The following is a 27107-nucleotide window of genomic DNA, read 5'->3' on the forward strand; positions in this document are numbered from 1 at the left end:
ACCTCACCCCAAAAATTTATAAGTATTTCCTGTCTTATGTACTTGGGATGGTCAAATGTTGGTTCGGAGTTTTCCTTATTTAGTTTTTTATGCCCAAATTCTTCTTTGATGATTAATATTTTATAAACTAAGTGGTAGCAGGGTGGGAGCCAGAAAAACTATGATCTCCCATCACCAGACTGGCCTACAAAAACAAGCAATTTAATTAAATTAAAATTTGGTGCATTTGGTATAGACAGTTCCAGGTCACAAACTTTATAAACTTATTCATGCAACTTCAAGTAAGGGTTTCTAAGGAAACAGCATTCCTATGGGGAAAGCAATGGCCTTGTGGTATTATTGCTAGAGTACTAATCCAGAAATTCACCTAAGGTTTGGGTTTGAATCCCACCACGGCAATGATTGAATTTGAATTCAATGACAGAAAAATCTGGAATTAAGAATCTACTAAAGACCACAAAACCATCACCAGTTGTCTACAAACCAGTCCAGCTCACTAATCCTTTTCAGGGAAGGAAGTCTGCCATTCTCACCTAGTCTGGCCTACGTATGATTACAGACGCACAGCAATGTGGCTGACTGTCAATTGCCCTCTGAAATAACCTAGCATTCAGTTCTATCAATCACTACAAAGTCTCAAGAAAGAAATGAATATGGATGGAGTACCTAACATCGACCTAGCACTGGAATAGACAATGGTAGGAACAGCCCTGTTGACCCTTCAAAGTCCTCCTTCGTAACACTGGGGACTAATGCCAAAATTGGAAGAGCCATCACACAGACTAGTCAAGCAACATTGTCTGTCAGGTATGATTCCTTAAGTATGACTCTGTCCCAGACACTGGCAGGACAGACCCATCAGAGGTATATATAGTCAGGAGGGAGTTGCCTTTGGAGTCTCATGGCTTCAGGTTGAACAGGGGCAAGGAAACCTCCTGCTGCTTACCACATACTATCCTCAGCTTATGAATCAATGTTACTTCATGTTGAACAATACTTGGAGGAAACATCAAGTGTGGCAAGGATGCAGAATGTACACTAGGTGAAGGATTTCAATGTACATCACCAAGAATGACTTAGTAGTAACACTATTTATTGAACTGGTCGGGTCCTAAATGACATAGCTACTCGACTGGGTCAGTGGCAGGTGGTGAGGGAATCAACTGGAGGGAAAAACAAACTTGACTTCATTCTTACCAATCCACCAGCTCCAACTGTCAATGAGTGTATTGGTGAGAGTGACACCGCACAGTCCTTCTGGAGATGAAGTCCGCCTTCAAATTGAGAATATCCTCCATTGTGTTGTGTGACACGATCACCGGCCTAAATGGGACAGGCTTCAAATAGATCGAGCAACTTGAGCCTGAGGCGCTGTGGGTCATTAACAGCAGCAGAATCAACCCTGTTTCAATGCAGAATACAGGAGGCCATGCCAGGAACAGCACCAGACATACCTGGTGAAGCTGCAAAGCAGCTTAAGCAACCCTAAAAGCCAAAAGATCAGATCTAAGCTCTGCAGTCCTACCACAACCAGTCACAAATAGTGGTGGATAATTAAACAACACACTGGAGGCGGCAGTTCCACAAATGTCCTCATCCCCAATGATGGAAGAACCAAAACACAAGGTGACAAAAGTCAAGGCTGAAGCATTCACAGCAATCTTCAGCCAAAAAAGTGTCAAATAGATAATCCATCTTGGCCTTCTCCAATGGTCCCAGCATTACAGATACCAGTCTTCAGCCAACTCAATTCACTCCATGTGATATCAAGAAACTATCGGAGGCACTGGATACTGCAAAGGTTATAGGTCCTGACAACACTCCAGCAATGACTGAAAATTTATGATTTAAAAGTTGCCGCTCCTCCAGCTAAGCTCCTCCGGTGCAGTTAAAACGCTGGCATCTACAATGTGGAAAATTGCTCAGGTATGTCTTGTACAGAAAATGTAGGACAAACCCAACCCAACTAATTATTACCCCATTAGTCTAGTCTCCATCATCAGTAAAATAATGGAAGGTGTCATGAACAGTGCTTTTAAGCAGCACCTGCTCAACAATAAACTGCTCAGTGACACCTAGTTTGGGTTCTGCCAGGGCAATTCAGCTCCTGACCTCATTATAGCCTTGGTTAAGACATGGACAAAAGAACTGAATTCCAGAAGAGAGAGGTGAGAGTGACAATTCCTGACAAAGTGCCCTAGCAAAACTGGAATCACTGGGTTTTGGGGCAGGGCAAACACTCCATTGGTTGAAGTCATATCTAGCACATAAGATGGTCATAGTGGTTGCTGGAGGTCAGTCTTCACAGCTCCAGGACATCTCTGAAATAGTTCCTCAGGGTAGTACCCTAGGCACATCCATCTCTTGCTGTCTTTCCAATGATTGCCCCTCCACAAGGTCAGAAGTTTGGATGCAAGTTTGCCAATCATTGCACAATGTTCAGTACCATTCGCAACTCCTCAGATACCGAAACAGTCAATTATTAAAGGAAAGTCCCCTTCCTGGGCCTCTCCATTAATGACGACCGACTTGACACTGACATTTTTTACAAACCCAGCGACTCCCACAGCTACCTGGATTACACCTCTTCCCACCCTACCTCTTGCAAAAATGCCATCCCGTATTCCCAATTCCTCAGTCTCTGCCGGATCTGCTCCCAGGAGGACCAGTTCCACCACAGAACACACCAGATGGCCTCCTTCAGAGACCGCAATTTCCCTTCCCACGTGGTTAAAGATGCCCTCCATCGCATCTCGTCTACATCCCGCACCTCCACCCTCAGACCCCACCCATCCAACCATAACAAGGACAGAATGCCCCTGGTGCTCACCTTCCACCCTACCAACCTTCGCATAAACCAAATCATCTGCCGACATTTCCGCCACCTCCAAACAGACCCCACCACCAGGGATATATTTCCCTCCCCACCCCTTTCCACCTTCCGCAAAGACCATTCCCTCCGCGACTACCTGGTCAGGTCCACACCCCCAAACAACCCACCCTCCCATCCTGGCACTTTCCCCTGCCACCGCAGGAACTGTAAAACCTGCGCCCACACCTCCTCCCTCACCTCTATCCAAGGCCCTAAAGGAGCCTTTCAAATCCATCAAAGTTTTACTTGCACATCCACTAATATCATTTATTGTATCCGTTGCTCCCGATACGGTCTCCTCTACATTGGGGAGACTGGGCGCCTCCTAGCAGAGCGCTTTAGGGAACATCTCCGGGACACCCGCACCAATCAACCACACTGCCCTGTGGCCCAACATTTCAACTCCCCCTCCCACTCTGCCGAGGACATGGAGGTCCTGGGCCTCCTTCACCGCCGCTCCCTCACCACCAGACGCCTGGAGGAAGAACGCCTCATCTTCCTCCTCGGAACACTTCAACCCCAGGGCATCAATGTGGACTTCAACAGCTTCCTCATTTCCCCTTCCCCCACCTCACCCTAGTTCTAAACTTCCAGCTCAGTAACTGTCCCCATGACTTGTCCTACGTGTCTATCTCCTTTTCCACCTATCCATTCCACCCTCTCCTCCTTGACCTATCACCTTCATCCCCTCCCCCACTCTACTCCATGCTACTTTCTCCCCACCCCCACCCTCCTCTAGCTTATCTGTCCACGCTTCAGGCTCACTGCCTTTATTCCTGATGAAGGGCTTTTGCCCAAAACGTCGATTTCGAAGCTACTTGGATGCTGACTGAACTGCTGTGCTCTTCCAGCACCACTAATCCAGAATCTGGTTTCCAGCATCTGCAGTCATTGTTTTTACCTAATTATTAAATGTAACCAGGTCTGGATAATATAATGATTTGGGCTGACAAGTGTCAATTAACAATCACACCACACAAATGCCAGGCATGACCATTTCCAATGAGATAATCTAATCCCTCTACATTCGGTGTTACCATTATCAACATTCTAGGAGTAACACTGACCAGAAACTCATCTGGACTAGTCATATGAACAGTGGCTACAACAGTAGGAATACTGTGGCGAGTAACTCATCTCCTGACTCCTCAAAGCATGCCCATCACCTACCAGGCACAAGTCAGGAGTATGATGGAATACTCCCCACTTACCTGAAGGGGTGCAGCTCCAACACTCAGTAAGCTAGACACTATTCAGAACAAAGCAGCCCACTTGAATGGCACCACATCCACAAGCATCCACTTCCTCCACCACTAATGCTCAGTAGCAGTGTGTATCATCTACAAGATGCACTGCAGAAAGTCACCAAAGTCCTCCAAATCCATGGCACATCCATCTGAAAGGATAAGGGCAGCAGATATATGAAAATACCACCACCTGTAAATTCTCCTCCAGACCATTCACCATTATGACTTGGAAACATCGCCATTCTTTCACTGTTGCTGGGTAAATCCTGGAATCCCTCCCTAAGGGCATTGTGGGTCAACCCACAGCATGTGGACTGCAGTGGCACAAAGTGGCAGTTCACCATCACCTTCTCAGGCAACTAAGGACATACAATAAAATGCTGGCCAGCCAGCAATGTGCACATCCCATAAGTCAATAGTGAAAACAAAAAAGGGATCAGAAATGCTTTAGCATCAAAAACCTGTCTTGCAACAGATATGACTAAAGTGTGGGATATGTCCGAGTAGCCATTTACCGAAATGTTGGGTAATTTGTTTCCTCTGGGCTTATGCCACTAAGAACTGACAGGATTAACAGCAGAGTTCAGTATATTCAATGTAAAATCCTTGCATACTGCAAATAAAAAATGTCAAAGTAACAGCATTCCAATTTAGTTGATGTGCTGGGGACAAACTAAAGCTATAATGTTTTAGTGCAAATTAAATTGAGACGAAAAAGGAGCATGGTGGCTTAGCCCATTTCATTGCAAGAAACCCTCCCACATGTTTCCTTTGGAGCAAAACTTTCCCATTAAGTTAGAACGTAAAAATTGCTGACAATAGGATTCCAGGCCACCAGAGCAATGTCAATGAGGCTGATTAATAACTTAAGTGACAGCTATTAGCTTGGCGTACACTGCAAATAAGTTGCAGTTCAGGAATTAAAGTGGGACCCAGTATCCAACAATGCTCCCAACAGAATATCACATCTTGTCCATTCATCAATACACATTTCACTATCACTCTGCTTCAGTCTCAGTTCCCATGATGCTGGAACTCTTGAGGCAAGATGTTGGGCTGCCAGCCTCTGACAAGTTTGCAGTTCTTGGGGAAAGGCTTTTTGCTGCTGGTGATCTCAATTACAATGAAGGCTTGACAGTGGCTACTTAAATATCGATCAGGCCTCTCACTTGGAATTCATGAGGTGTGCCTACTGAGGCTCTGACTGGTAGGCAAGACCTCCATTAGCCTAAAAGAATATCAGTCAATCTTTAATAGAAAGAGGATGTGTAGCTCAAAGTTCAGAATGAACAGAGTGGTGAATCTATGGAATTCATTGTCACAGAAGGCTGTGAAAGCCAGGTCATTGAGTATATTTAAGACTGAGATAGATAAGTTCTTGATTATCAAGGGTTACGGGGAGACTGTGGGAGAATGAGGTTGAGAAACTTAACAGCCATGACTGAATGGAGGAGCAGACTCAATGGGCCGAATGGCCTAATTTCTGCTCCTATGTCTTATGAACAGAGCACAGATTATATATTTACTTGTGAAAAAGATGGTTTTTCCTACTTTAATCTAACCTTCCAGAATAACAATGCACTGCATTCCAATGTTACAGACAATTATTTCTTGAATTGTTCCAGGGTTTACATTTCTAATATTCCACCAGGAAGTCCATTCCAAGTGAAAAAAAAAACTTAAAAGATACAAACTCAAAAGATTACCTTTTAGCTTTTGAAGCTATGCCCCTGTATTATGTTCCAGCATGGTTAAACTAGCAGCACAAATTCAGTTTTTCAATAATTCACGATTTCACATCACTTCTCAGATGCTTGTAGCTCAAGGATTCAAAGTGAGAACAGCAGAACTGATGAAGAATTGCATTAGACATCCCATGAAGAAATATTCAAAGCAAGGATGACTACACGTGCAAACCACACAAATGAAATCGGAGGAATAAGTCTCTAAGGAATTTTCATGAAAAGTCGAACAACTGTATTAGCCCCTGCGTGCACATCAGCATGATTTGACTTCAGTACATTAAAATAGGGTTAAGGAGAGTCTAAAGGGTTTATACAAATACATTAAAAGGATTAAAAAAAAGGGTAACTAGGGAGTTGGGGAGACATGAGTATTTTCAATGTTTACTATGGAAGAGGATATGGAAGATACAGAATATAGGGAAATAGATGTTGACATCTTGAAAAATGTCAATATTACAGAGGAGGAAGTGCTCAATATGTCTTCAAATGCATAAAAATGGATAAATCCCCAGGACCTGATCAGGTGTATTCTAGAATTCTGTGGGAAGCTAATAAAATGATTGCTGGGCCACTTGCTGAGACATTTGCATCATCAATAGTCACAGGAGATGCCAGAAGACTGAAGGTTGGCTAACCGGGTGTCATTATTTAAGAAAGGTGGTAAGGACAAGCCAGGGAACTATAGACCAGTGAGCCTGATGTTTTGGGTGGGCAAGTTGTTGGAGGGAATCCTGAGGGACATAATGTACATGTATTTAGAAAAGCAAGGGACTGATTAGGGATAATCAACATGGCTGTGTGTGTGGGAAATCATGTCTGAGTTTTGGGCAGAGTGGTGGACATGATCTATATGGACTTCAGTAAGGCGTTCAACAAGGTTAGATTCATGGAACACAGGGAGAACTAGCCATTTGAATACAGAACGGGCTCAAGAGTAAAAGGTGGTGGTGGAGGGTTGTTTTTCAGACTGGAGGCCTGTGACCAGGGGAGTGCCACAAGGATCACTGCTTGGTCCACTACTTTTCATCATTCATAAGAAATGATTTGGATATGAATATAGGAGGTATAATTAGTAAGTTTGCACTTTACAGCAAAATTGGAGGTGTAGTGGAGAGCAAAGAAGGTTACCTGAGGTTACAATGGGATCTTGATCAGATGGGCCAATGGACTGAGGAGTGCCAGATGGAGTTTAATTTAGACAAATGAGAAGTGCTGCATTTTGGGAAAGCAAATCTTAGGAGGGCTTATACACTTAAATGGTAAGTCCTCGGGAGTGTTGCTGAACAAAGTGACCTTGGACTGCAGGTTCATAGCTCCTTGGAAGTACAGTCGCAGGTGGATAGGACAGTGAAGGTAGCGTTTGGTATGCTTTCTTTTATTGGTCAGTACTGAGTACAGGAGTTGGGAGGTCATATTGCGGCTGTACAGGACACTGGTTAGGCCACTTCTGGAATAACGTGTGCAATTGTGGTCTCCTTCCTATCGGAAGGATGTTGTGAAACTTGAAAGGGTTCAGAAAAGATTTACAAGGATGTTGCCAGGGTTGGAGGGTTTGAAGTATAGGAATATGTTGGGGCTATTTCCCCTGGAGCATCAGAGGCTGAGGGGTGACATTATAGAGCTTTATAAAATCATGAGGGGCATGGACAGGGTAAATAGACCAGGAATTTTCCTTGACATAGCAGGAGTCCAGAACTAGAAGGCATAGGTTTAGGGTGAGAGGGGAAAGATATAAAAGACCTAAGGGGCAACTTTTTCACATATGTATGTGTGTGGAATGAGCTGCCAGAGAAAATGGTGGAGGCTAGTACAATTACAATGTTTAAAAGGCATCTGGATGGGTACAGGAACAGGAAGGGTTTGGAAGGAAATGGGCCGGGTGCTGGCAAGTGGGACTAGATTGGGTTGGGTTATCTGGTTGGCATGGACGAGTTGGACTGAAGGGCCTGTTTCTGTACTGTACATCTCTATGACCCTACTTGTCAGGTGGCCTCCCCCTGAGCAGTCAGAGGGCAATCAAGAGCCAGAGATCACAAATGTGATCTGCCACCCAAGGAAGGCTACTTTGAGCAGTAATGTTCAGACTTCAGGCCACCAGAAAATAGACAAATTGTAGCAAGTGGTACATTCTCAGACAGAGATACCACTTTCTTCCTCTTGGTCTAAAATCAATAATATCAGTTAACCTTTAGCAGCAGGTTGCTCAAACACAACTAGCAACTGCTGTAGTGACTCAAGTTGCAATCAGAATGACAAATAGAAGTGATGGTTTTAAAGCCTTTTAAACATGGTTCTGCCATTGAAAAAGAAACACTGCGCATGTTTAGGGAATGCAACTACGTCCAAAAGATTCAAAAGTAGAAGGGCAACCTTCCTTGAAGAGTGGAGTAAATGACAAAAATGACACCACTTGGAGCAGATAAACCCTCTCTGATTCTGCTATAATCCTCTAAAAAGGATGCCTACAATTCAAGATACCCTCACTGTTCAGCCTGCAAAGTTCGCAAAGGCTAAGGACACAGTTGCAGAGTCTAAATGTTAATGCCAAATTAAATCTTGTTGGCGGCCATTGCAGCTCTAGCAAATATCTGAATTATTGACTGACCACCTGTACAACTGTGAAGATCCAGCTGTACTTTTGTTTGAGGACAGAAGGCTTCCTTTAAAACTTAAATATAGCAATAAATTAAGTTATAAAAATTAGGTATCAATGGTCTGCAGAGGAAAATAAGCAAATAAATCATACAAGATAACCCAAGGCTGGAAATCTTTTCCCCAAGCTGAAACAAGGAAACTGAAGTCCAAGAGCTTGTAAGTTATAACATTGTGAAGTTTTAAGGTGCAGCAGAGAATATTCAACTACACTGGGATATTAACCTCAATCCCCAAGTGCCTGGGAGTACTCCACTAAGCTAGCTAGTTAGATAGGCTTGTCATGATTGCTTAAAAGGGGTAAATGTAATGGTGCTAGATTAGTGTTTGGACTAATTTTTTTCTTAAAATGTCAAGGCATAGTTCAGTTCTGTTTTTACTGTCTTGTATTTTAGTCACTTCCTTAGGCTACTCACATAAAGCACATTATTCCACATTGTGTATTTACCATGTTTTACACATGTAACAGAACTGAATATTTTTATTTTCTTCCATACAAATTGATGTCGATTTTTGAAGAGGAGTTTATTCAGCGCATATTCTTATCATTTTTGAATGGTTGGATGGAAAGAATAATATTTTAAGCATGAAAAAAAATGTTAAAACAGAACACATTTCAAAATTTATGCAATTAAGCTACTTATCTGTACAATTAAAAGTACTATTTTGTATAATGTTGTAAAATTTGCAAAGTCTTCCTGGACGTGCACACATAATGAATATTAATTAATATAAAGGATTGGATAGGAATAAATGAATCCATACATCAACCAGTCAATTCCTTACAATAATGAACAATCAAAAATCTTCTCAATACAAGGAGCAAATATTGACAAGGAGTTTAGATACATTCTCAATTTCATATATATTAAAGGTTACTGTAGAATATATAATGTGATTTAAGTGCAATTACTTAAGGATTGTTAAATGCTTCTTCAGCAGCTGTAGAAAATTCACAATCTGGTATAAAGAACATGAATGTTGTCAATACCACAATACCCTTGCTAATATTTTCACAATTCTCTTGATTGACAGACTGAGCTTTTGTTAACTTCACTATTTGTGGTTTAATCCATCATATTATAGTCAATATTCACCAATTATAATTTCATCTCTATCAAAACGTGCTCCTAAACTCAGTACTATGAAGAAGTGCAAAGGTAAGGAAATCACAGCTGAAGGTAAATCTCACACCACATTAGGGATAAGGAAGAGGGGCAGTTGGGGAAATGGTCAATCAGTAAAACCAACAATACTCCACCAATACTACAGGTATTGTATACATATTATGTTAACCACGATTCAACAGTAGCGAAACAGAGGCAGCAAATTATTCCCCCACCTTGTGTCAGCAATTCAATAAAGAAGCAAAAAAAAAAGACTAACAATTTGGTTTCTCAGAAGGCTCTGATATCACCACCCAGGATTATAATACTAGAGCATAATAAATTCAGACTGCTTATGGCAGGTGCCTTAAAATTAGAATTTGTTTTTGAAAAACATTGATGTTATTAAAACCAAGTTTTGCTCATGCCTAAAACTAACGTGCATATTAATTTTACAAGGACTCAAAATCTCTTGGTATCCTGACAGATTCATGCATGTTCTCAAACATCATTTGTAGTTAAAATATTAAGGAATACTAACCAAAATGATTCATATATTTTACCTTGGCAGTAGAGTATTAATACTATTAGCTGTCTGCTAGTAAAAGGATGTTAATAATTTTAAACATGGATGTGAATACCACAGTATTGCAAAAGCATTTTAATTCTGGACTTACGGCTATCATAGCAAATGTTCCCGAGGGCACGTCCTGTTTGAAGGAGCACATCTTGATCTCGGTTGTTCAGCAGTTGAACCAAAGGTGGAATCAATGCTGTGTCCACACATGAGTTTCGCATGAATTCTACAAACAGAATGAGTAGTAAATCAACATGCATGTAAAATAAGTGAACTGCACCAGCGTATCAAGTTTGTAAGTGAAAATTTGATGAGGAATTCACTTTAAGTTTCATGTTGATGTTCATCTGGAAAGGACAGTGTATAATATTTGTATATCTTGTAAACAAAACTATTGAGTATGGTAATAGTTTTGGCTTCAACTGAAATGGTGAAGCACGTTTCAATAAATGTAACTGAAAGTACAAAAAAATCATAACGCCATTTCAAATACAAAAATAGTACACAGGTAACAGTCTACAATGCTCTTTTAAGAGCAACTTTATATTTTCAAAGTAGTAATTATGTAAAAATTGTCTGACTTGCTACCATTTTTTTAAACAAATCAAATTGTTGTATGAACAATCTAAAAGCAAGCTTTTCGTGCAAGTAATTTTATAAAAAAGCTTCAATTTTAATGAAGCTACTGACAGATAATAGAAGTTGATTACAAACCAAAAGGTCAGTGCACAATCCTGTTAAGTAAAAATTTCTTTCTACTTTTCTCCAATTACATTACTGATGGGCAGCATTTCTTGGCCTAAAAAAACCCAGGCAATCTGCTCTTACTAATTTTCATATTAAACATACATAAATACATGTTAATATTCAGAAAACAGAACCTCATTGGAAACAACAGAATTGGGCTGTGAGCAAAGGCAACCAAAATAAATTGAAGAAATTATATAACATTGGAACAGACGTAAAAATACAACGATTTTATGGATTGTGTTAGAATGCAATGATGGTACTGATTGAGAGCATGGGAGAGATGCAACTAAGACCACTAGTGAAAGAGGACAGCTTGTGTGGGCATAATGGCTAGGATGAAGTGGACAAAATACAATGGAGGGTGATCATCATGGTATCTGTAACCTAGAATCACCGAGATTACACTTTTGTCATTCAGCACCAAAGCTTTGCATCTCTAATTTATTTCTGCATCTGTAGGGCAGACATAGCCGTACACTTTACATTCTGTACTTAATTGCTCTCTGAATTTCAAAAGTTCTACCCTTAAACAACAGAAAGAAATTAACGCAAAAAACTAATAAAACGTATGATTTAAAATTTGAATTGAACAACATCTGCATACATTCATCTATATATCTTCTGTTCTCCAACCCAGATAACTAAAAACTTGAAGAAGAATGCACTGTACATTGCTGGTATAATGTAAGACATAATCAAATAATTTTTCTGAGTAAAGACTTAGAAATAAAACTGGTCCAGTTATCGGGGTTAATTGCAGATTTATTCTTTTCTTAAACTGAAACCTGTCAACATAAAGTTTAAAATCTTGCAATAAATATTATGTAATCATGAGATGGATTTTAAAAAAAGTCAAAAACACAAAATACTGACAGATGAGTTGTAAAACTGAAGATGTTCCAGCAGAGAAAGTTCTTGTTGAAAACCTCACCATTTTTGGCTATTTCTGCTATGACGTTTGCTACTTTCGCTGTGCAGGAACAATGTGGAGACAATAGGCGAGGGAAAACGTGAAGGATTCCACTCTCTTGGACCTTTAAACTAGTTTCAGCATCTGCAACAAACAAGCAATAACTAATTAAAACAGTTACAAACAATGAGATCTTACCCTTGCCAAGCAACAATAAGATGGTCCAGATATGTATTTGGTATGGGTGAAACTTCTGACCTGTTTAGATTACAAATTATACATCTACACACAGATCAGCTACACCTTTTCTTAAAGTTTATAATACACAACATCAATTGTATCAACCAATGAACTCATTGGAAACTTATTTCCTAAAAGCACCCAAAAGGAGTGTCAGAGATAAGAGGAAGAGAGATGCAAATCAATTGCGATGTTAGGATAGGTGGCCAAAAACTAAAAATCTAAAATGTACCTTAAGGAAAATCATGGCAAAGGAGATGGTGCTGTGGTTTAATGAAAGCTTTAGACATCAAGGTTTAAACAAATGAAGTCAATACCAGGGAGAACAGTGTAGTTAGCACTGCTGCCTCACAGCACCAGGGACTCTGCTGTGATTCCCACCAACACACTAAAACAGTGGCTAATGAACTTGAAAGACCCTATACAGATAACAAGCAAAACTAATGTCATTTACAAAATACAGTGCAAGGACTGTAACAAACACTACATTGGACAAACAGGCAGAAAACTAGCCACCAGGATACATGAACATGAACAAGCCACAAAACTACTTGACCCTTTCTCATTAGTATCCTTACATACAGATAAGGAAGGACACCACTTCAACTGGGACAACACATCCATCCTAGGATGAGCCAAAGACATGCATGAGAATTCTTAGAAGCGTGGCATTCAAACCGGAACTCTATCAACAAACACATCGAGTTAGACTCCATCTACCACACCCTAAGAAAAGTACAGGAAATGACATCACCAACCCAAAGAAACCCAAACATATAAATATAAAGCAAGATTTATTCGCAGTGCTTCGCCCAAGGCCCACTGAAGAGGTTAACTAGTAGGGTGACGAAACATCTGGAAATGAATCTTTCAGCTCAGCGAGCAAACCTATATCCAGAACCTCAACCTGAGCTACAAATTTTCTCAAAACTCGCTGCAATTAAAATTATGACAATAAAAATCTATTTTCTTCCAAATACTCTGTGGATATATCAGAGCGGATGTTATTTCAAATCCCTAGAAAAAAAGCCAGCACCCAAGATAATTTTTGAAGATGCCTTATAAGCAAAAAAGTTTTGCCTACTGATCGGAAGGTTTTTGATCAGCTTTCCTGTGCGATTTAATTCAAAGCAATAATTTAAAAGGTGGTCTGTGCAATATCATGCCATGTCCATTCCTCAGGAACATAATATATTAGTGCTTGGTACATTAAAATCCTTAATACAAAATACACTCATACCCAACATCAGATAGCAATCAGGAAATCCATCAAAAGCTAGAAACTTTCTTGGATCTTTAGAATTACATTTTTTAAGTGTGACTTGCAGCACTGGAGGCAGGTAGACCATGGTAAAGGACTATTCACACCTGACAACCTTGAAGGAACTAAATATTGCTCCCAACTAAATTTTAAAAGTGGAGTGCTTGGCTGAAAAAGAGAAAAGAAAGGCAATGTTAATATTTAAGATCTTTTTATTTAGGGCAGGGTAAGCATAAAGAGAAGGAAGCAATTCAAGTTACAGCAAAATCTGTTTTTGGGAGCTACTGATTAGGGAATTCATATTGTTCCAAGAAGCTCTGGAAATTTGTTTTGACACTAAGGTATCTAAAGATGTCATTTAAACAAGATGGTTAAGCAATGTGATACATGTACAGATATGTAGTTTAAAGAAATGTCAAGTTCTAATAGGATTCAATGGTTGAAATCTTCTGCATCTGTCAGTATCATTGAAATGGGTGCACCTTTAAAAAGGATGTATTACGGATTATAAAAACCAGGAAAAGATAAATTCACTCCCTAGCCACTGGGATCTACTGTTAACTTACAGCTCAATTCTGCATCACAAGAAATTTCAATTAGACATTTTTAAATAAAAACAAAAAAAAAAAAGAGGGTTTTGTATAATTTTAAAAGGAATTAAAAATCTCTAAACTAACAATATATTTCTTACTCAGTCAAATGAAGAACACTATTAAAGCTGATGAAAAAAGGTTTAGGAGAAATACATTTGTAATTGGTTGTCTTTTGCATTTTTTTGAACAGGTTTATATTTTAGTATGTGGCCTTATTTCATGCAGATCCTTATGCTTTCTCTTAATGAGAGAATGAACAGGATTGGCAAAAGCAAACTAGCTAGTTTCTCTCACTGGCAGCATTTGAGAGGTTAGACTGGATTATGAGATGCCAAATAGGAATACAGATTGATTCTCATCTGCTAATTTGTAATAAATTGATACAGATTAAAGTCTTATGAAATGTGCATTGAGATTGCAACACAAAACGACACTCTATAATCTGAAACACCTCGAAAGTCAAGATAGACATCATAGGTATTACAATTTCCTACCCCCATTTCGGAAAGCCTCTAAGGCAGGATATCTAGATACAGGCTACTGGGTGCTGACTGCCTAATAGTATTTCCCAAACTTTTTTCAACTGTGACAGAATTTCAGGGTTGGAAAATGGTTACAACCCTGGAACCTATGAATTGGGAATGTTTTTTGGGGAGGGTGGAACACACCTGACCAGAAAGGCAGCTAATGCTAGTCAGAAGATAATATGACCCTAGAAATTCAGCTCACAAGCCTACATGGGTTCTAACACTTTGGAAAGCTCTGGCATAGAACATTGCTTGTTTATGGCCATTCTTATGAGTGTAATATGAATATTTACTTTTGGATGAAAGAACCTTTTTATTTATTAATTCAAAAAGTTTAGCATTCATTAGCCAAAGTTATTTGTCCATCGAGGTCATAGCAAGTCACCTCCTTGAACCACTACAGTCGGTAAGCTGTAGGAAGGACACATCAAGATTTTGATTCACCAATGAAGATACACAGTGATATAATATTTCCAAGTCAGAATGGTTGAGAGACTGAGACGGTTGCAAATTTGGAAGGTTATATTGCACTTGGACTTCCAGATGACATTCAACATGATACCCCAAAAGGTTAAGTCATAAAGTGGAGCCCAACTTAGAGGTAGTATATCAGCATGGACACAGAATTGGCCACGAGCAATAGAGAGAAGGGGTTTGTTTTCAGGTTGGCAACCTGTGACCAGTCCGTTTCCACACAGATTAATGCCAAGAGCACAACTGTTTAGAATAGATATACATCTAGATTAATGACTTGAGCGAAGGAAGTGAATGTACTGCAGTCAAATTTGCAGACAAATACTAAAATAGGTGGCAAGGCAGTTTGCAAGATGGATACAAACAATTTACAAAAATATAATGACAGGTTAAACAGATAAAAAATGTTGACAAATGGAATATAACATGGGAAAATGCAGTTTGCAAAAAAAAAAAGGATAAAGAACAGAATATTATTTAAATGCAGAAAAACTGCACAAAACAGCAACACAAAAAGGACTTGACTGAACTGGTGTCTGAAACACCGAAAACTAGCACACCGGTACAACAGGTAATCAGGATGGCTTTTGGAATGTTGGCCCTTATTTCTTAGGGGATTTGTAGCATTAGAGCAGAGAGGTTTTACTGGAACTGTATGGGTGCTGGTGAGACCAGACCTGGGGTACTGAGAGCAGCTCTGGTCCCCTTATTGAAAGGAAAGGTAAGTACCTTTGGAACTCCTTCCAATGGAGATCTGTGGGGACAACAGTCTTTGTATGCATTCAAGATTAAGATAAATAGATTCTTGATCAGTAGGAGAATCAATGGTTATGGGGAAAGGGCAGCAAAGTAGGCATGAGAAATGTTGGATCAGCCATGATCCTACTGAAGCACATAGCAGGCTTGAGGGGCCGGATGGCCATTTTCCTTATGGTCTTAGTCAAGTCTAGCTACACAGATTTTCTGGCTTGTATCAATGCATTGTGATCCAATCTACAAATTGTGACAAGATAGACTATAGAAACCCCATTCTGGATTAGTGGTGCTGGAAGAGCACAGCAGTTCAGGCAGCATCCAACGAGCAGCAAAATCAACGTTTCGGGCAAAAGCCCTTCAGTGAGCCTGAAGCGTGGAGAGATAAGCTAGAGGAGGGTGGGGGTGGGGAGAGAGTAGCATAGAGTACAATGGGTGAGTGGGGGAGGAGATGAAGGTGATAGGTCAGGGAGGGGAGGGTGGAGTGGATAGGTGGAAAAGGAGCTAGGCAGGTCGGACAGGTAAAGGGGACAGTGCTGAGCTGGAAGTTTGAAACTAGGATGATGAGGTGGGGGAAGAGGAAATGAGGAAGCTGTTGAAGTCCACATTGATGCCCTGGGGTTGAAGTGTTCCGAGGCGGAAGAGGAGGCATTTTTCCTCCAGGCGTTTGGTGGTGAGGGAGTGGCGGTGAAGGAGGCCCAGGACCTCCATGTCCTCGGCAGAGTGGGAGGGGGGAGTTGAAATGTTGGGACACGGGGCGGTTTGGTTGATTGGTGCGGGTGTCTCGGAGATGTTCCCTAAAGCGCTCTGCTAGGAGGCGCCCAGTCTCCACAATGTAGAGGAGACCACATCGGGAGCAACGAATACAATAAATGATATTAGTTGATGTGCAGGTAAAACTTTGATGGATGTGGAAGGCTCCTTTAGGGCCTTGGATAGAGGTGAGGGAGGTGGTGTGGGCACAGGTTTTACAGTTCCTGCGGTGGCAGGGGAAAGTGCCAGAATGGGAGGGTGGGTCGTGGACCTGACCAGGTAGTCACGCAGGAAACGGTCTTTGCGGAAGGCGGAAAGGGGTGGGGAGGGAAATATATCCCTGGTAGTGGGGTCTTTTTGGAGGTGGTGGAAACGTCGGCGGATGATTTGGTTTATGCGAAGGTTTGTAGGGTGGAAGGTGAGTACCAGGGGTGTTCTGTCCTTGTTACGGTTGGAGGGGTGGGGTCTGAGGGCAGAGGTGTGGGATGTGGACGAGATGCGTTGGAGGGCATCTTTAACCACGTGGGAAGGGAAATTACGGTCTCTAAAGAAGGAGGCCATCTGGTGTGTTCTATGGTGGAACTGGTCCTCCTGGGAGCAGATACGGCGGAGGCGGAGAAATTGGGAATACGGGATGGCATTTTTGCAAGAGATATAGGGTGGGAAGAGGTGTAATCCAGGTAGCTGTGGGAGTTGGTGGGTTTGTAAAAAATGTCAGTGTCAAGTCGGTCATCACTAATGGAGATGGAGAGGTCCAGGAAGGGGAGGGAGGTGTCAGAGATGGTCCAGGTAAATTTAAGGTCAGGGTGGAATGTGTTGGTGAAGTTGATGAATTGCTCAACCTCCTCGCGGGAGCACGAGGTGGCGCCAATGCAGTCAATGTAGTGGAGGAAGAGGTGGGGAGTGGTGCCGGTGTAATTACGGAAGATCAACCGTTCTACATAGTCAACAAACAGACAGGCATAGCTGGGGCCCATACGTGCACCCATGGCTACCCCTTTGGTCTGGAGGAAGTGGGAGGATTCAAAAGGAGAAATTGTTAAGGGTGAGGACCAGTTCAGCCAAACTAATGAGTGTGTTGGTGGAAGGGTACTGTTGGGGACATCTGGAGAGGAAAAAAAACAGAGGGCTTGGAGGCCCTGGTCATGGCGGATGGAGGTGTAGAGGGATTGGAAATCCATGGTAAAGATGAGGCATTGGGGGCCGGGGAAACGGAAGTCTTGGAGGAGGTGGAAGGCGTGGGTGGTGTCTTGAACGTATGTGGGGAGTTTCTGGACTAGGGGGGATAGGACAATGTCGAGGTAGGTAGAGATGAGTTCAGCGGGGCAGGAGCATGCTGAGACAATGGGTCAGCCAGGGTGGTCAGGCTTGTGGATCTTGGGAAGGAGGTAGAACTGGGCAGTGCGGGGTTCCCGGACTATGAGGTTGGAAGCTGTGGGTGGGAGATCTCGAGGTGTTGAGGTTCTGTATGGTCTGGGAGATGATGGTTTGGGGATGGGGGGTGGGGTCATGGTCGAGGGGGCAGTAGGAAGAGGTGTCCTCGAGTTGGCGTTTGGCTTCAGTGGTGTAGAGGTCAGTGCGCCAGACTACCACTGTGCCCCCTTTATCTGCTGGCTTAATGGTGAGGTTGGGATTAGAGCAGAGGGATTGGAGGGCTGCGCGTTGTGAGGGTGAGAGGTTGGAGTGGGGTCGACAGGTTGAGGCGGTTAATGTCCCGGCGGCAGTTGGAAATGAAGAGGTCGAGGGAAGGTAATAGGCCAGCGCGGGGTGTCCAGGTGGATGCAGTGTGTTGGAGGTGGGCAAAAGGGTCCTTGGAATGTGGATGGGAGTCCTGAAAGTAAACTTGGAGGTGGAGGCGACGGAAGAAGTGTTTGATGTCACGGCGTGTATTAAATTCATTGATGCGTGGACGGAGGGGGATGAAGGTGAGTCCTTTGCTGAGGGCTGATCGTTTGTCCTCAGTGAGTGGGAGGTCTGGAGGGATGGTGAAAACTCAGCAGGGCCAGGAGCTGGGATCTGGTGTGGGTGTGGAGCTGGGAGTGGGGTCGGAGCCAGTACCTGGAGTGGGTGTGATGGTGGGGGGAATGGGGGTGGAGGCATGAGCAGGGGTAGTGTTCCCCTCGGGATTCTGGGGGGTGGGGATAGTGACAGTGGGGTCTGTGGGTGGCATGTCAGCAGAATGCAGGTGAGTGGCGCTGGTGGGGGCGGAAGTGGTGGTGATCATGGCAGTAGGGGTGGCGGAAGTCACTGAGCGTGTGGCATCAGTGATGATGTGAGGGCCGGAAGTGGCTGTGGGAGTGGCCATGACGGGGGCGGAAGCGACATCATCACTCAGCGTGGAGGTGGTAGCTGCATCAGCCATATGGCTAATGGCGTTTCAGAGGCCAGGGGAATCTTCTGGAATGTTTGAGGAGCACTGATTATGGAGGTGGGTGGATAAATGTTTGTTGTACTTACAGTTTTTGATGTTTGAGATGGAATTGAAATACTGTTTGTTGAGAGTATGAATTCTCCTGAGGATATAGTACAGAGTGGGTCCTTTGCAATTCTGAGAGAGTGGGCCCCAGCTATACCAGCCTCTTTGTTGGCTATGTAGAAAAGTTGATCTTCCGTAATTACACCGGCACCACTCCCCACCTCTTCCTCCGCTACATTGATGACTGCATTGGCGCCACCTCGTGCTTCCGCGAGGAGGTTGAGCAATTCATCAACTTCACCAACACATTCCACCCGGACCTTAAATTTACCTGGACCATCTCTGACACCTCCCTCCCCTTCCTGGACCTCTCCATCTCCATTAGGGATGACCGACTTGACACTGACATTTTTTACAAACCCACCAACTCCCACAGCTACCTGGATTACACCTCTTCCCACCCTATCTCTTGCAAAAATGCCATCCCGTATTCCCAATTCCTCCGCCGTATCTGCTCCCAGGAGGACCAGTTCCACCATAGAACACACCAGATAGCCTCCTTCTTTAGAGACCGCAATTTCCCTTCCCACGTTGTTAAAGATGCCCTCCAACGCATCTCGTCCACATCCCGCACCTCCGCCCTCAGACCCCACCCCTCCAACCATAACAAGGACAGAACGCCCCTGGTGCTCACCTTCTACCCTACAAACCTTCGCATAAACCAAATCATCCGCCACCTCCAAACAGACCCCACTACCAGGGATATATTTCCCTCCCCACCCCTTTCCGCCTTCCACAAAGACCGTTCCCTCCGCGACTACCTGGTCAGGTCCACGCCCCCCCCTACGACCCACCCTCCCATTCTTGCACTTTCCCCTGCCACCACAGGAATTGTAAAACCTGTCCCCACACCTCCTCCCTCACCTCGATCCAAGGCCCTAAAGGAGCCTTCCACATCCAAAGTTTTACTTGCACATCCACTAATATCATTTATTGTATCCGCTGCTCCCGATACTGTCTCCTCTACATTGGGGAGACTGGGCGCCTCCTAGCAGAGCGCTTTAGGGAACATCTCCGAGACAGCCGCACCAATCAACCAAACCGCTCCGTGGCCCAACATTTCAACTCCCCCTCCCACTCTGCCGAGGACATGGAGGTCCTGAGCCTCCTTCACCGCCGCTCCCTCACCACCAGACGCCTGGAGGAAGAAAGCCTCATCTTCCGCCTCGGAACACTTCAACCCCAGGGCATCAATGTGGACTTCAACAGCTTCCTCATTTCCTCTTCCCCCACCTCATCATCCTAGTTTCAAACTTCCAGCTTAGCACTGTCCCTTTTACCTGTCCGACCTGCCTAGCTCCTTTTCCACCTATCCACTCCACCCTCCCCTCCCTGACCTATCACCTTCATCTCCTCCCCCACTCACCCATTGTACTCTATGCTACTCTCTCCCCACCCCCACCCTCCTCTCTCTCCACGATTCAGGCTCACTGCCTTTATTCCTGATGAAGGGCTTTTGCCCGAAACGTTGATTTCGCTGCTCGTTGGATGCTGCCTGAACTGCTGTGCTCTTCCAGCATCACTAATCCAGAATTTGGTTTCCAGCATCTGCAGTTATTGTTTTTACCTCATAGAAACTCCAGTCATTCTAGAAATTCATTGAACTTGTAATTTTTTAGCTTGAATAGCTCAGTCCCAATATCCAATTAAGATTTCCAATTAATCATTAGGCAACCTAAAATGGAATTCAGGCAATTTTAATCAATGAAAAAACAAACATGCATTGAATGAATGAACTAATAAACAAAGTAAGCAAGCCATTTAGCCCATCAAGTCTGTCCATCATTCAACAAGATCATAGCTGATCTGTTTGGTGTTTCACATTCCCATCTACACCCAGTCAACCATCAATTCCCTTGCTTTAGAGGATGGCTAAAGTGGCATCATTATGTATTCTTAAGGCAGAGTTCCAAAGTCATAACAGTCAGAAAATAATTCTCACCTGCTTAAAAGGCAATCTCTAAATTTTAAAACAGTGCCCCCTAGCTGCAGATTCTCACAAAAGGAGAAAACACTCCTCCCTTATCCACCTTAAGATTATTCTGGATCATATAACACTACAATCAAGTCACCCCTTACTCTTGTAACCTCATGGATACAAGCCCAGACTGTCTACTATTTCCTCATGAGACATCTCACTAATTAGACACTTGCCAGGTGTGGATCTAGTATAGATACATGAAGTGTATTCAATGTACTTATATCCTTCCTTAAGAAAGAACACTAATAAATCAGTGAAGGTGAGAAGGTTAAACTTGGGGAAATCAGTGACAATGGTGATGGCTAAGTGGAACAACATCTGGTTTGTTTATTAAATCTCTAAAGGTTTATGTCTTTGTCAGCTCCAAACAGAGTTATTCCAATATTCATCTAGTTGAGTTTTCCACACTTCATAACCTTTGGTTCACTTAAAAGTCCTATGGCTGATATATCCTACACCACTCCCCTGGGAGTATAACCACAGCACCAAAACAAGGAGGCTGGGCTGACAGTGTTCCTAAATGTTTCACCAGAAAGAAACAGTGCAACCTTCCAGGAAAGAAATTTTTGATAATAAATGCCAAAGAAGTTAAAGGGTACATTAATATTGTTCAATAGGAGTTCTGGTACAAGGGGGCTTCGAATGATTCAATTATGAAACCTTTCGATGGGGACACACAAAGGGATGCCACAGTAATCATTTTGTAAAATGTCAAGGCATAACTTGGAAAACAAAAAGTGGGACTAGGGAGGAGTCGTAGCACCAGTCAGCAGACATTAGATACAAGTGAGCAATTGCTTGATCAGTGTTATAGAGAAATATATGAAGAGTGGATTCCAAAGTGGTAACAAGCTTTAACAGCTCAAAACATGGCTTCCACAGGTAGAAAACAATATTTCTTGACTGATGTAAAAGGCCCAAAATAAGGGAGGGACAAAGCATTTGAAAACTGACAAGAACATTTTAGGATCAAGTCAGAGCCTGGCAGTTTCTGCCAAGGAAAGCATCACATTGAGAAAGTGGATAAGTGAAGGGTACTGAATAGGCCATTTGCAGACTCAAGGAATGGTATAGGGAGACAAGACTTTGAATTAATTTCTGAGCACAGAGAAGAATAATGGCCAAGTGAGGGGAAATGGATAGGCATTTGGAGAATGGCAAAGTGAATGATGTCAAAGGCTACTTACCAGGAAGGATTCAGGAATCTATACGCATCTATTTCTTTATTTCAACTACAGCACTTATACAATAAACCTAACTGAAATAACACTCAAAACTGAAGCTGTAACTTCTTACTCTGCAAGAGACCTATACAGTGCATTTTGCATTTGCAATTACCTGAAGCAAAGATGCTACTGATCTAGATCATTTCATGGATGTTATTATATGTAATCTTTCAAAGAAAGAAACTTCAGCCTTGCAACTGCAGTTTTTAAGCAGGAGGGACAAAAATACCAGTAGTGTACATTATTAATAGGGTCATAGATGTACAGCACGGAAACAGACCCTTCGGTCCAACTCATCCATGCCGATCAGATATCCCAACCCAATCTTGTCCCACCTGCCAGCACCTGGCCCATATCCCTCCAAACCCTTCCTATTCAGACACCCATCCAGATGCCTTTTAAATGTTGTAATTGTACCAGCCTCCACTACTTCCTCTCAGCTATTCAGTTTACAGTGCATTTCAATTGATATTTCCAGATGAACATTTGCTGTACAGCAGTACACTGTTCAGTATTGTTTATTGTTGGGAGTTAACATACACTTTATTGTACCACTTAAAAATGCTGTTGTTGCTTTAAAATTGAATTACGCAATGAATGCTTTTTGCATAGTAGCCATTAAGAGATACAAAGTTTAATTAAACTAGGTTTGTCATTAAACTAGGTTTGTGATTGCTGTAAAGTGCTACATTATAAAGCTGCTCCCAGCAAGTATTTGTTAAAGCTGCATGTATATTTTAATTTTTTACCCATTATTAAAGCTACAAACATGTAATTAAGCAATACAGAAGGCAAAAGAGCTGACTGCCTCAGAAAATAAAAAAAGTGTCCCATTTTTCTGAAGATTTAATGTTCTTGCTTTTGTGAAATCTTTATTGTTTATTCCAATGATGATTGACATTTGCTTACTTCAGTCAGGTAAATGATTTCCATGTGCCAGGTCATGAATATGAAATACTTTGGCTCAGAAGGTAAAAATACAAGTCTCTTTTGTTTGGCAAATTTTATATTTAAGGTGAGCAACATTCATGGAACAAATCACTAAGGTCAGTACTGAAAACTCCTTGGTCAAATGCAGCTTTGCAAAGACAGTAAATCTTCAAAATAAAAAAAGCCTGCTTCATTCTCATTTCTGGTCTGAGAAGAAAAAAAATCTAGATGAATTGATGGGTCATACAAAGCCCAAATTAAATTTGGGGCATTAAAGAAAATAAATAAAAATTCCATCCCAACAGTCTGAATTGGAAATTAACACAATGTTTTCATTCAATGTTACCAATCTTTTTAATTTTATTTGCCTTACTCCAAATTCCTCTCCATACCATTATTTTATTTGACAAAAAAATCTAACCACAATACAATTCCATGATACTAATGGTTAAAAGCAACTTGTAGCCTCAATATTTCATAGCCAACTACTTCTCTATTTAAAGCGGCACTTGCAAAGGGATAATCTGTTCAAACTTATTACGGCCTTGGTTGAAACATGGATCGAAGAAATGAATTCAGAGGGGAGAGAGTCAGTCTTTGAACAAATCATCAAGACCACATTTGACCGGATATGGTATCAAGGAACCCCGTCAAAACAATAAATAGGAATTGGGGGAAACACAGTCGTTCCGGGCACAAAGAAGAGGTTTGTGGTTGCTGGAGGTCAGTCACTTCTGCATAAGTTCTTAAGGGGAGAGTCCTAAGTCTAGCCATCTTCAGCTGCCTCACTGACCTTTTTAGATATTTTCTAATCAACCTGTTCAGAGCTGTTATAATACACCTCTGGACTAAGTGAGATTTGAACCTAAGACACACACACACACACACGAGAGAGAGCGCGAGCAAATCACTGACTAGAAACCAAACTGAACCAGCCAAATACAATGGCTGCAAAAGCAGGTCAGAGGCTAGGAATTCTGCAATTAATACCTTCACCTCCTGTCATCACAATATCTACCAAACGTCTAGAAAGGTATAAATGTGCATGACAAGTGCACCTCTGACAACACAAGAAGCTTGACACCACCCAGGTAATATCTGCCTTCTTGACTGGCACAACACCCTTCACCTTCAGCATGCACATTTACAAGATGCACTACAGTAACTCACCAAGTCTCCTTTGATAGAACCTCCCAAATCTGTAATCTCTATCACATAGGAGGGCAGCAGAATGCATGAGAACAGCACCAATTGCAAGTTCCCCTCCAAGCCACACATCCACCCGACTTGTTTCTTCAATGTTATTGGGTCAAAATCTCAAACACCCTCCCTACATAAAGAACCAAAATTGTTCAGGAAAGCACTCATTCAATCTCTCCAGGACAATTAGAGACAGTCAATAAATACTGGCCCAGTCAGTGATTCCCATACTCCATGAACAAATAACACAAAAAGTGACAATACTTTTTATTAAGCGCTAACTTTTTATGACACCAAATGGGAAGGCGAAAATAAGGAAGTCAACTCCCACTCCAGCTGCCAGTGCTCAGATTTCCAATCACTTACATGAACAATTATGTCACTTTCAGTTCAGCCAATACACAAGTAAGCCCCACTCCAAAGAATTGGTATACAAGTTGGCTGGCATTCCATTTCAGTGGTGACATTTTATTGACAGCATCATTACAAATTCAAACATTTTTCTCAATATTACAACTTGGCACTGTTCTCTTAATCATATCATTGCCAATTCTCTACTTAAATTAATCAAAGATGTGCTGTTTTAAGGTAGCCCATCCATGGAGATTAAAAATATCTAAAAATAAATTGATAAAAGATATTTCCACTTGCCCGCTCAGTTACATCAAAACTATAAGTGTCCAATAGCTCTCAATTACGTTAGGAGAGCAAGCAAACCTCCAGCCACTTGCCCTAATTATGAACAATCTTTGAAAAACTCAAATATCCCAAAAATGACTAATTCTTGACCTTCACTCTGCACGTTACCACTACAGTGTGACAGATACGGGTTGGACAGACCGACAACCTTGAAATGTGTTCCACTGCTTCGTAGTATTTATGTGCAGATCTCCCATTGTTTGTACAATCTTTTTCATTTATCCCAGAACTGAAATCTTTTAGCAATTTATAGAACCAGTTTTGAAAATGCTAATTTTGTACTTAAAAACTCAAAGCACACTTTCAGCTTTGAAATCAATATTCAAAATTGTAGCAGTCAACTGGTTTCTTGTACAGCTGCATGGCCCAATTTACAAGCCTCACCAAATTTGGAAATAAGATCAGAAGCAACTACATCAGTTTGTACTTCATCAGCAACTTTGAAATTCATTACCAAGTATGTAGCTTATACCAGTTTCTGCCTGATGAGGCTAGACGTATAATTCATAATCGTAAAATAAAATACTTTTGAATTTTATAAGGGAAAATATACATTGTACAATTAGTAGTATAATGCTGCATGTGCAGGGTACATTAAAAACAAATTCAATTTAAAAAGCATGATTTTAAACAGATTTAAAAAAAATTCAAGATAGAGTAAAAATAAGCTCAAAGTCCTGTAAAGAATAAAGGAAGGGGTTGAAGTTCACAGGAACAATAAGATACAGAAACATTATAACACTGACTGATAAAATGGAAAAAGTCAATCTGGGGAATAAAAACAGCTGCAGATATCAAAATGAATTGCAAGAGATTTTAACACTTCAGCAGCAAGAATACAATCTGAACTTCTTTCCAATCATGGAATAAGGGCATCACTGGATCTGCAGCATTTATCACCTACCCCTAATGGCCCAGAGGGCATTTAAAAATCAACTTCACTGCTGTGGATCTGGGGTCACATGTAGGCCAGACCAGATAAGGATAGCAGTTTCCTTCCCTAAACGACATTAGTGATGGGTTTTTCCTGACAATCGATTATGGATTAATGATCATTAGATTCTGATTTCCAGATGGGTGAGATTAATATAAAAGCTAATTTAACATAGTAGAAAACAAAAAAGTAAACATTCTAAATGATAGTTTCTTCTATGCATCTGAGAGGGGAGATGTAAATAACATACTCCTCAAAAGGTAACCTGACAATCTCATGATTAAAATTTTGAGGGGCGATATAGTTAAAAAATTGGGGCTATGGGAAAACAGTAGGGCATTGGGTCAAATTGGACAATCTTTTAAAGATGAATTAAATTTCTGATATGCTGCAACATTCCATGATAAAGTAGTTGCCAGTCCTAAAATGGACTAAAAAAGTAAATAGACTACTAGGAAAATATTGGCAAAGGACATTAGAAAGAGCCTCGAAGGATCCAAAGTAATTGAAGAATATGTAGACACTCGACTATTGATGCTAACAGCAGATGGAAACTATGTTAACATGTCTGATTTATTACTGCTTTCAATACAAATTATAGAAGTATTAGTTTTAGTTATGTTTCGTACTCTAATTTAAGCTGTTTCAAGGTGTAAATTTTAAGTACTTACTTACACAATAAAATTTATTAGTTGATGCAGAGAAAAAAAAAACTACCCTAACAAATGTCTTTGAGTAAATGTGATATCCTAAGACAACAGTGGAAATTGCTCATGACATAGCACCTAAACCTGGAGAAGGCATTTGGCAAAGCACTATATAAAAGGAAATTAAATAAGAGTTGTGCATCAAGGATGAAACCCTAGCATGAATATTAGCTCAAGGTTTAGAAATTAAGTACTTACAATTGGAATTGTGTTAGTTGTAAAATTGAGAGGAAAAAAAAACTAGAGTGAAGTGCTCAAGTATAGTCAGCCTAAGGTCTGTTCGACTTTCTAATTCCTGTGCAGAATTTGAGCTTAGAAATATTATTAAAACAAAAAGCGCAATGATCCCTAGTCTTAAGAGGCTTAGCCTTTGAGTCATTAAGAGTTGGAGCAATGTGTGTACTGGAAGGAGGCACCTAGTATGCATGTTAGAGGCATGCATAGTAGCAAAACACATTGAAAAGATAAAGCTGAAAAATTATTTCAAATTGACA

General features: G+C 41.5%; 1 protein-coding gene across 5 annotated transcripts in view; it reads right to left on the reverse strand.

The window, feature by feature from the left end:
- The window catches only part of rap1gds1 (RAP1, GTP-GDP dissociation stimulator 1), a 104560-nt gene that overhangs the window by 53183 nt on the left and 24270 nt on the right, over positions 1–27107 (reverse strand). For 4 of the 5 annotated variants that reach the window (XM_072583824.1, XM_072583822.1, XM_072583823.1 and 1 more), the window contains 2 exons: positions 11881–12003; positions 10300–10425 (listed from right to left, as the gene is read on the reverse strand). In XM_072583824.1, the coding sequence (XP_072439925.1) occupies positions 10300–10425; positions 11881–12003 (249 nt within the window). Of the gene's footprint in view, positions 1–10299; positions 10426–11822; positions 12004–27107 lie in introns of those variants that run through there. The other variant, XM_072583827.1, reaches the window with a different exon arrangement.

This window comes from Chiloscyllium punctatum, chromosome 14, assembly GCF_047496795.1.
Source record: "Chiloscyllium punctatum isolate Juve2018m chromosome 14, sChiPun1.3, whole genome shotgun sequence".
Lineage (NCBI taxonomy): Eukaryota > Metazoa > Chordata > Chondrichthyes > Orectolobiformes > Hemiscylliidae > Chiloscyllium > Chiloscyllium punctatum.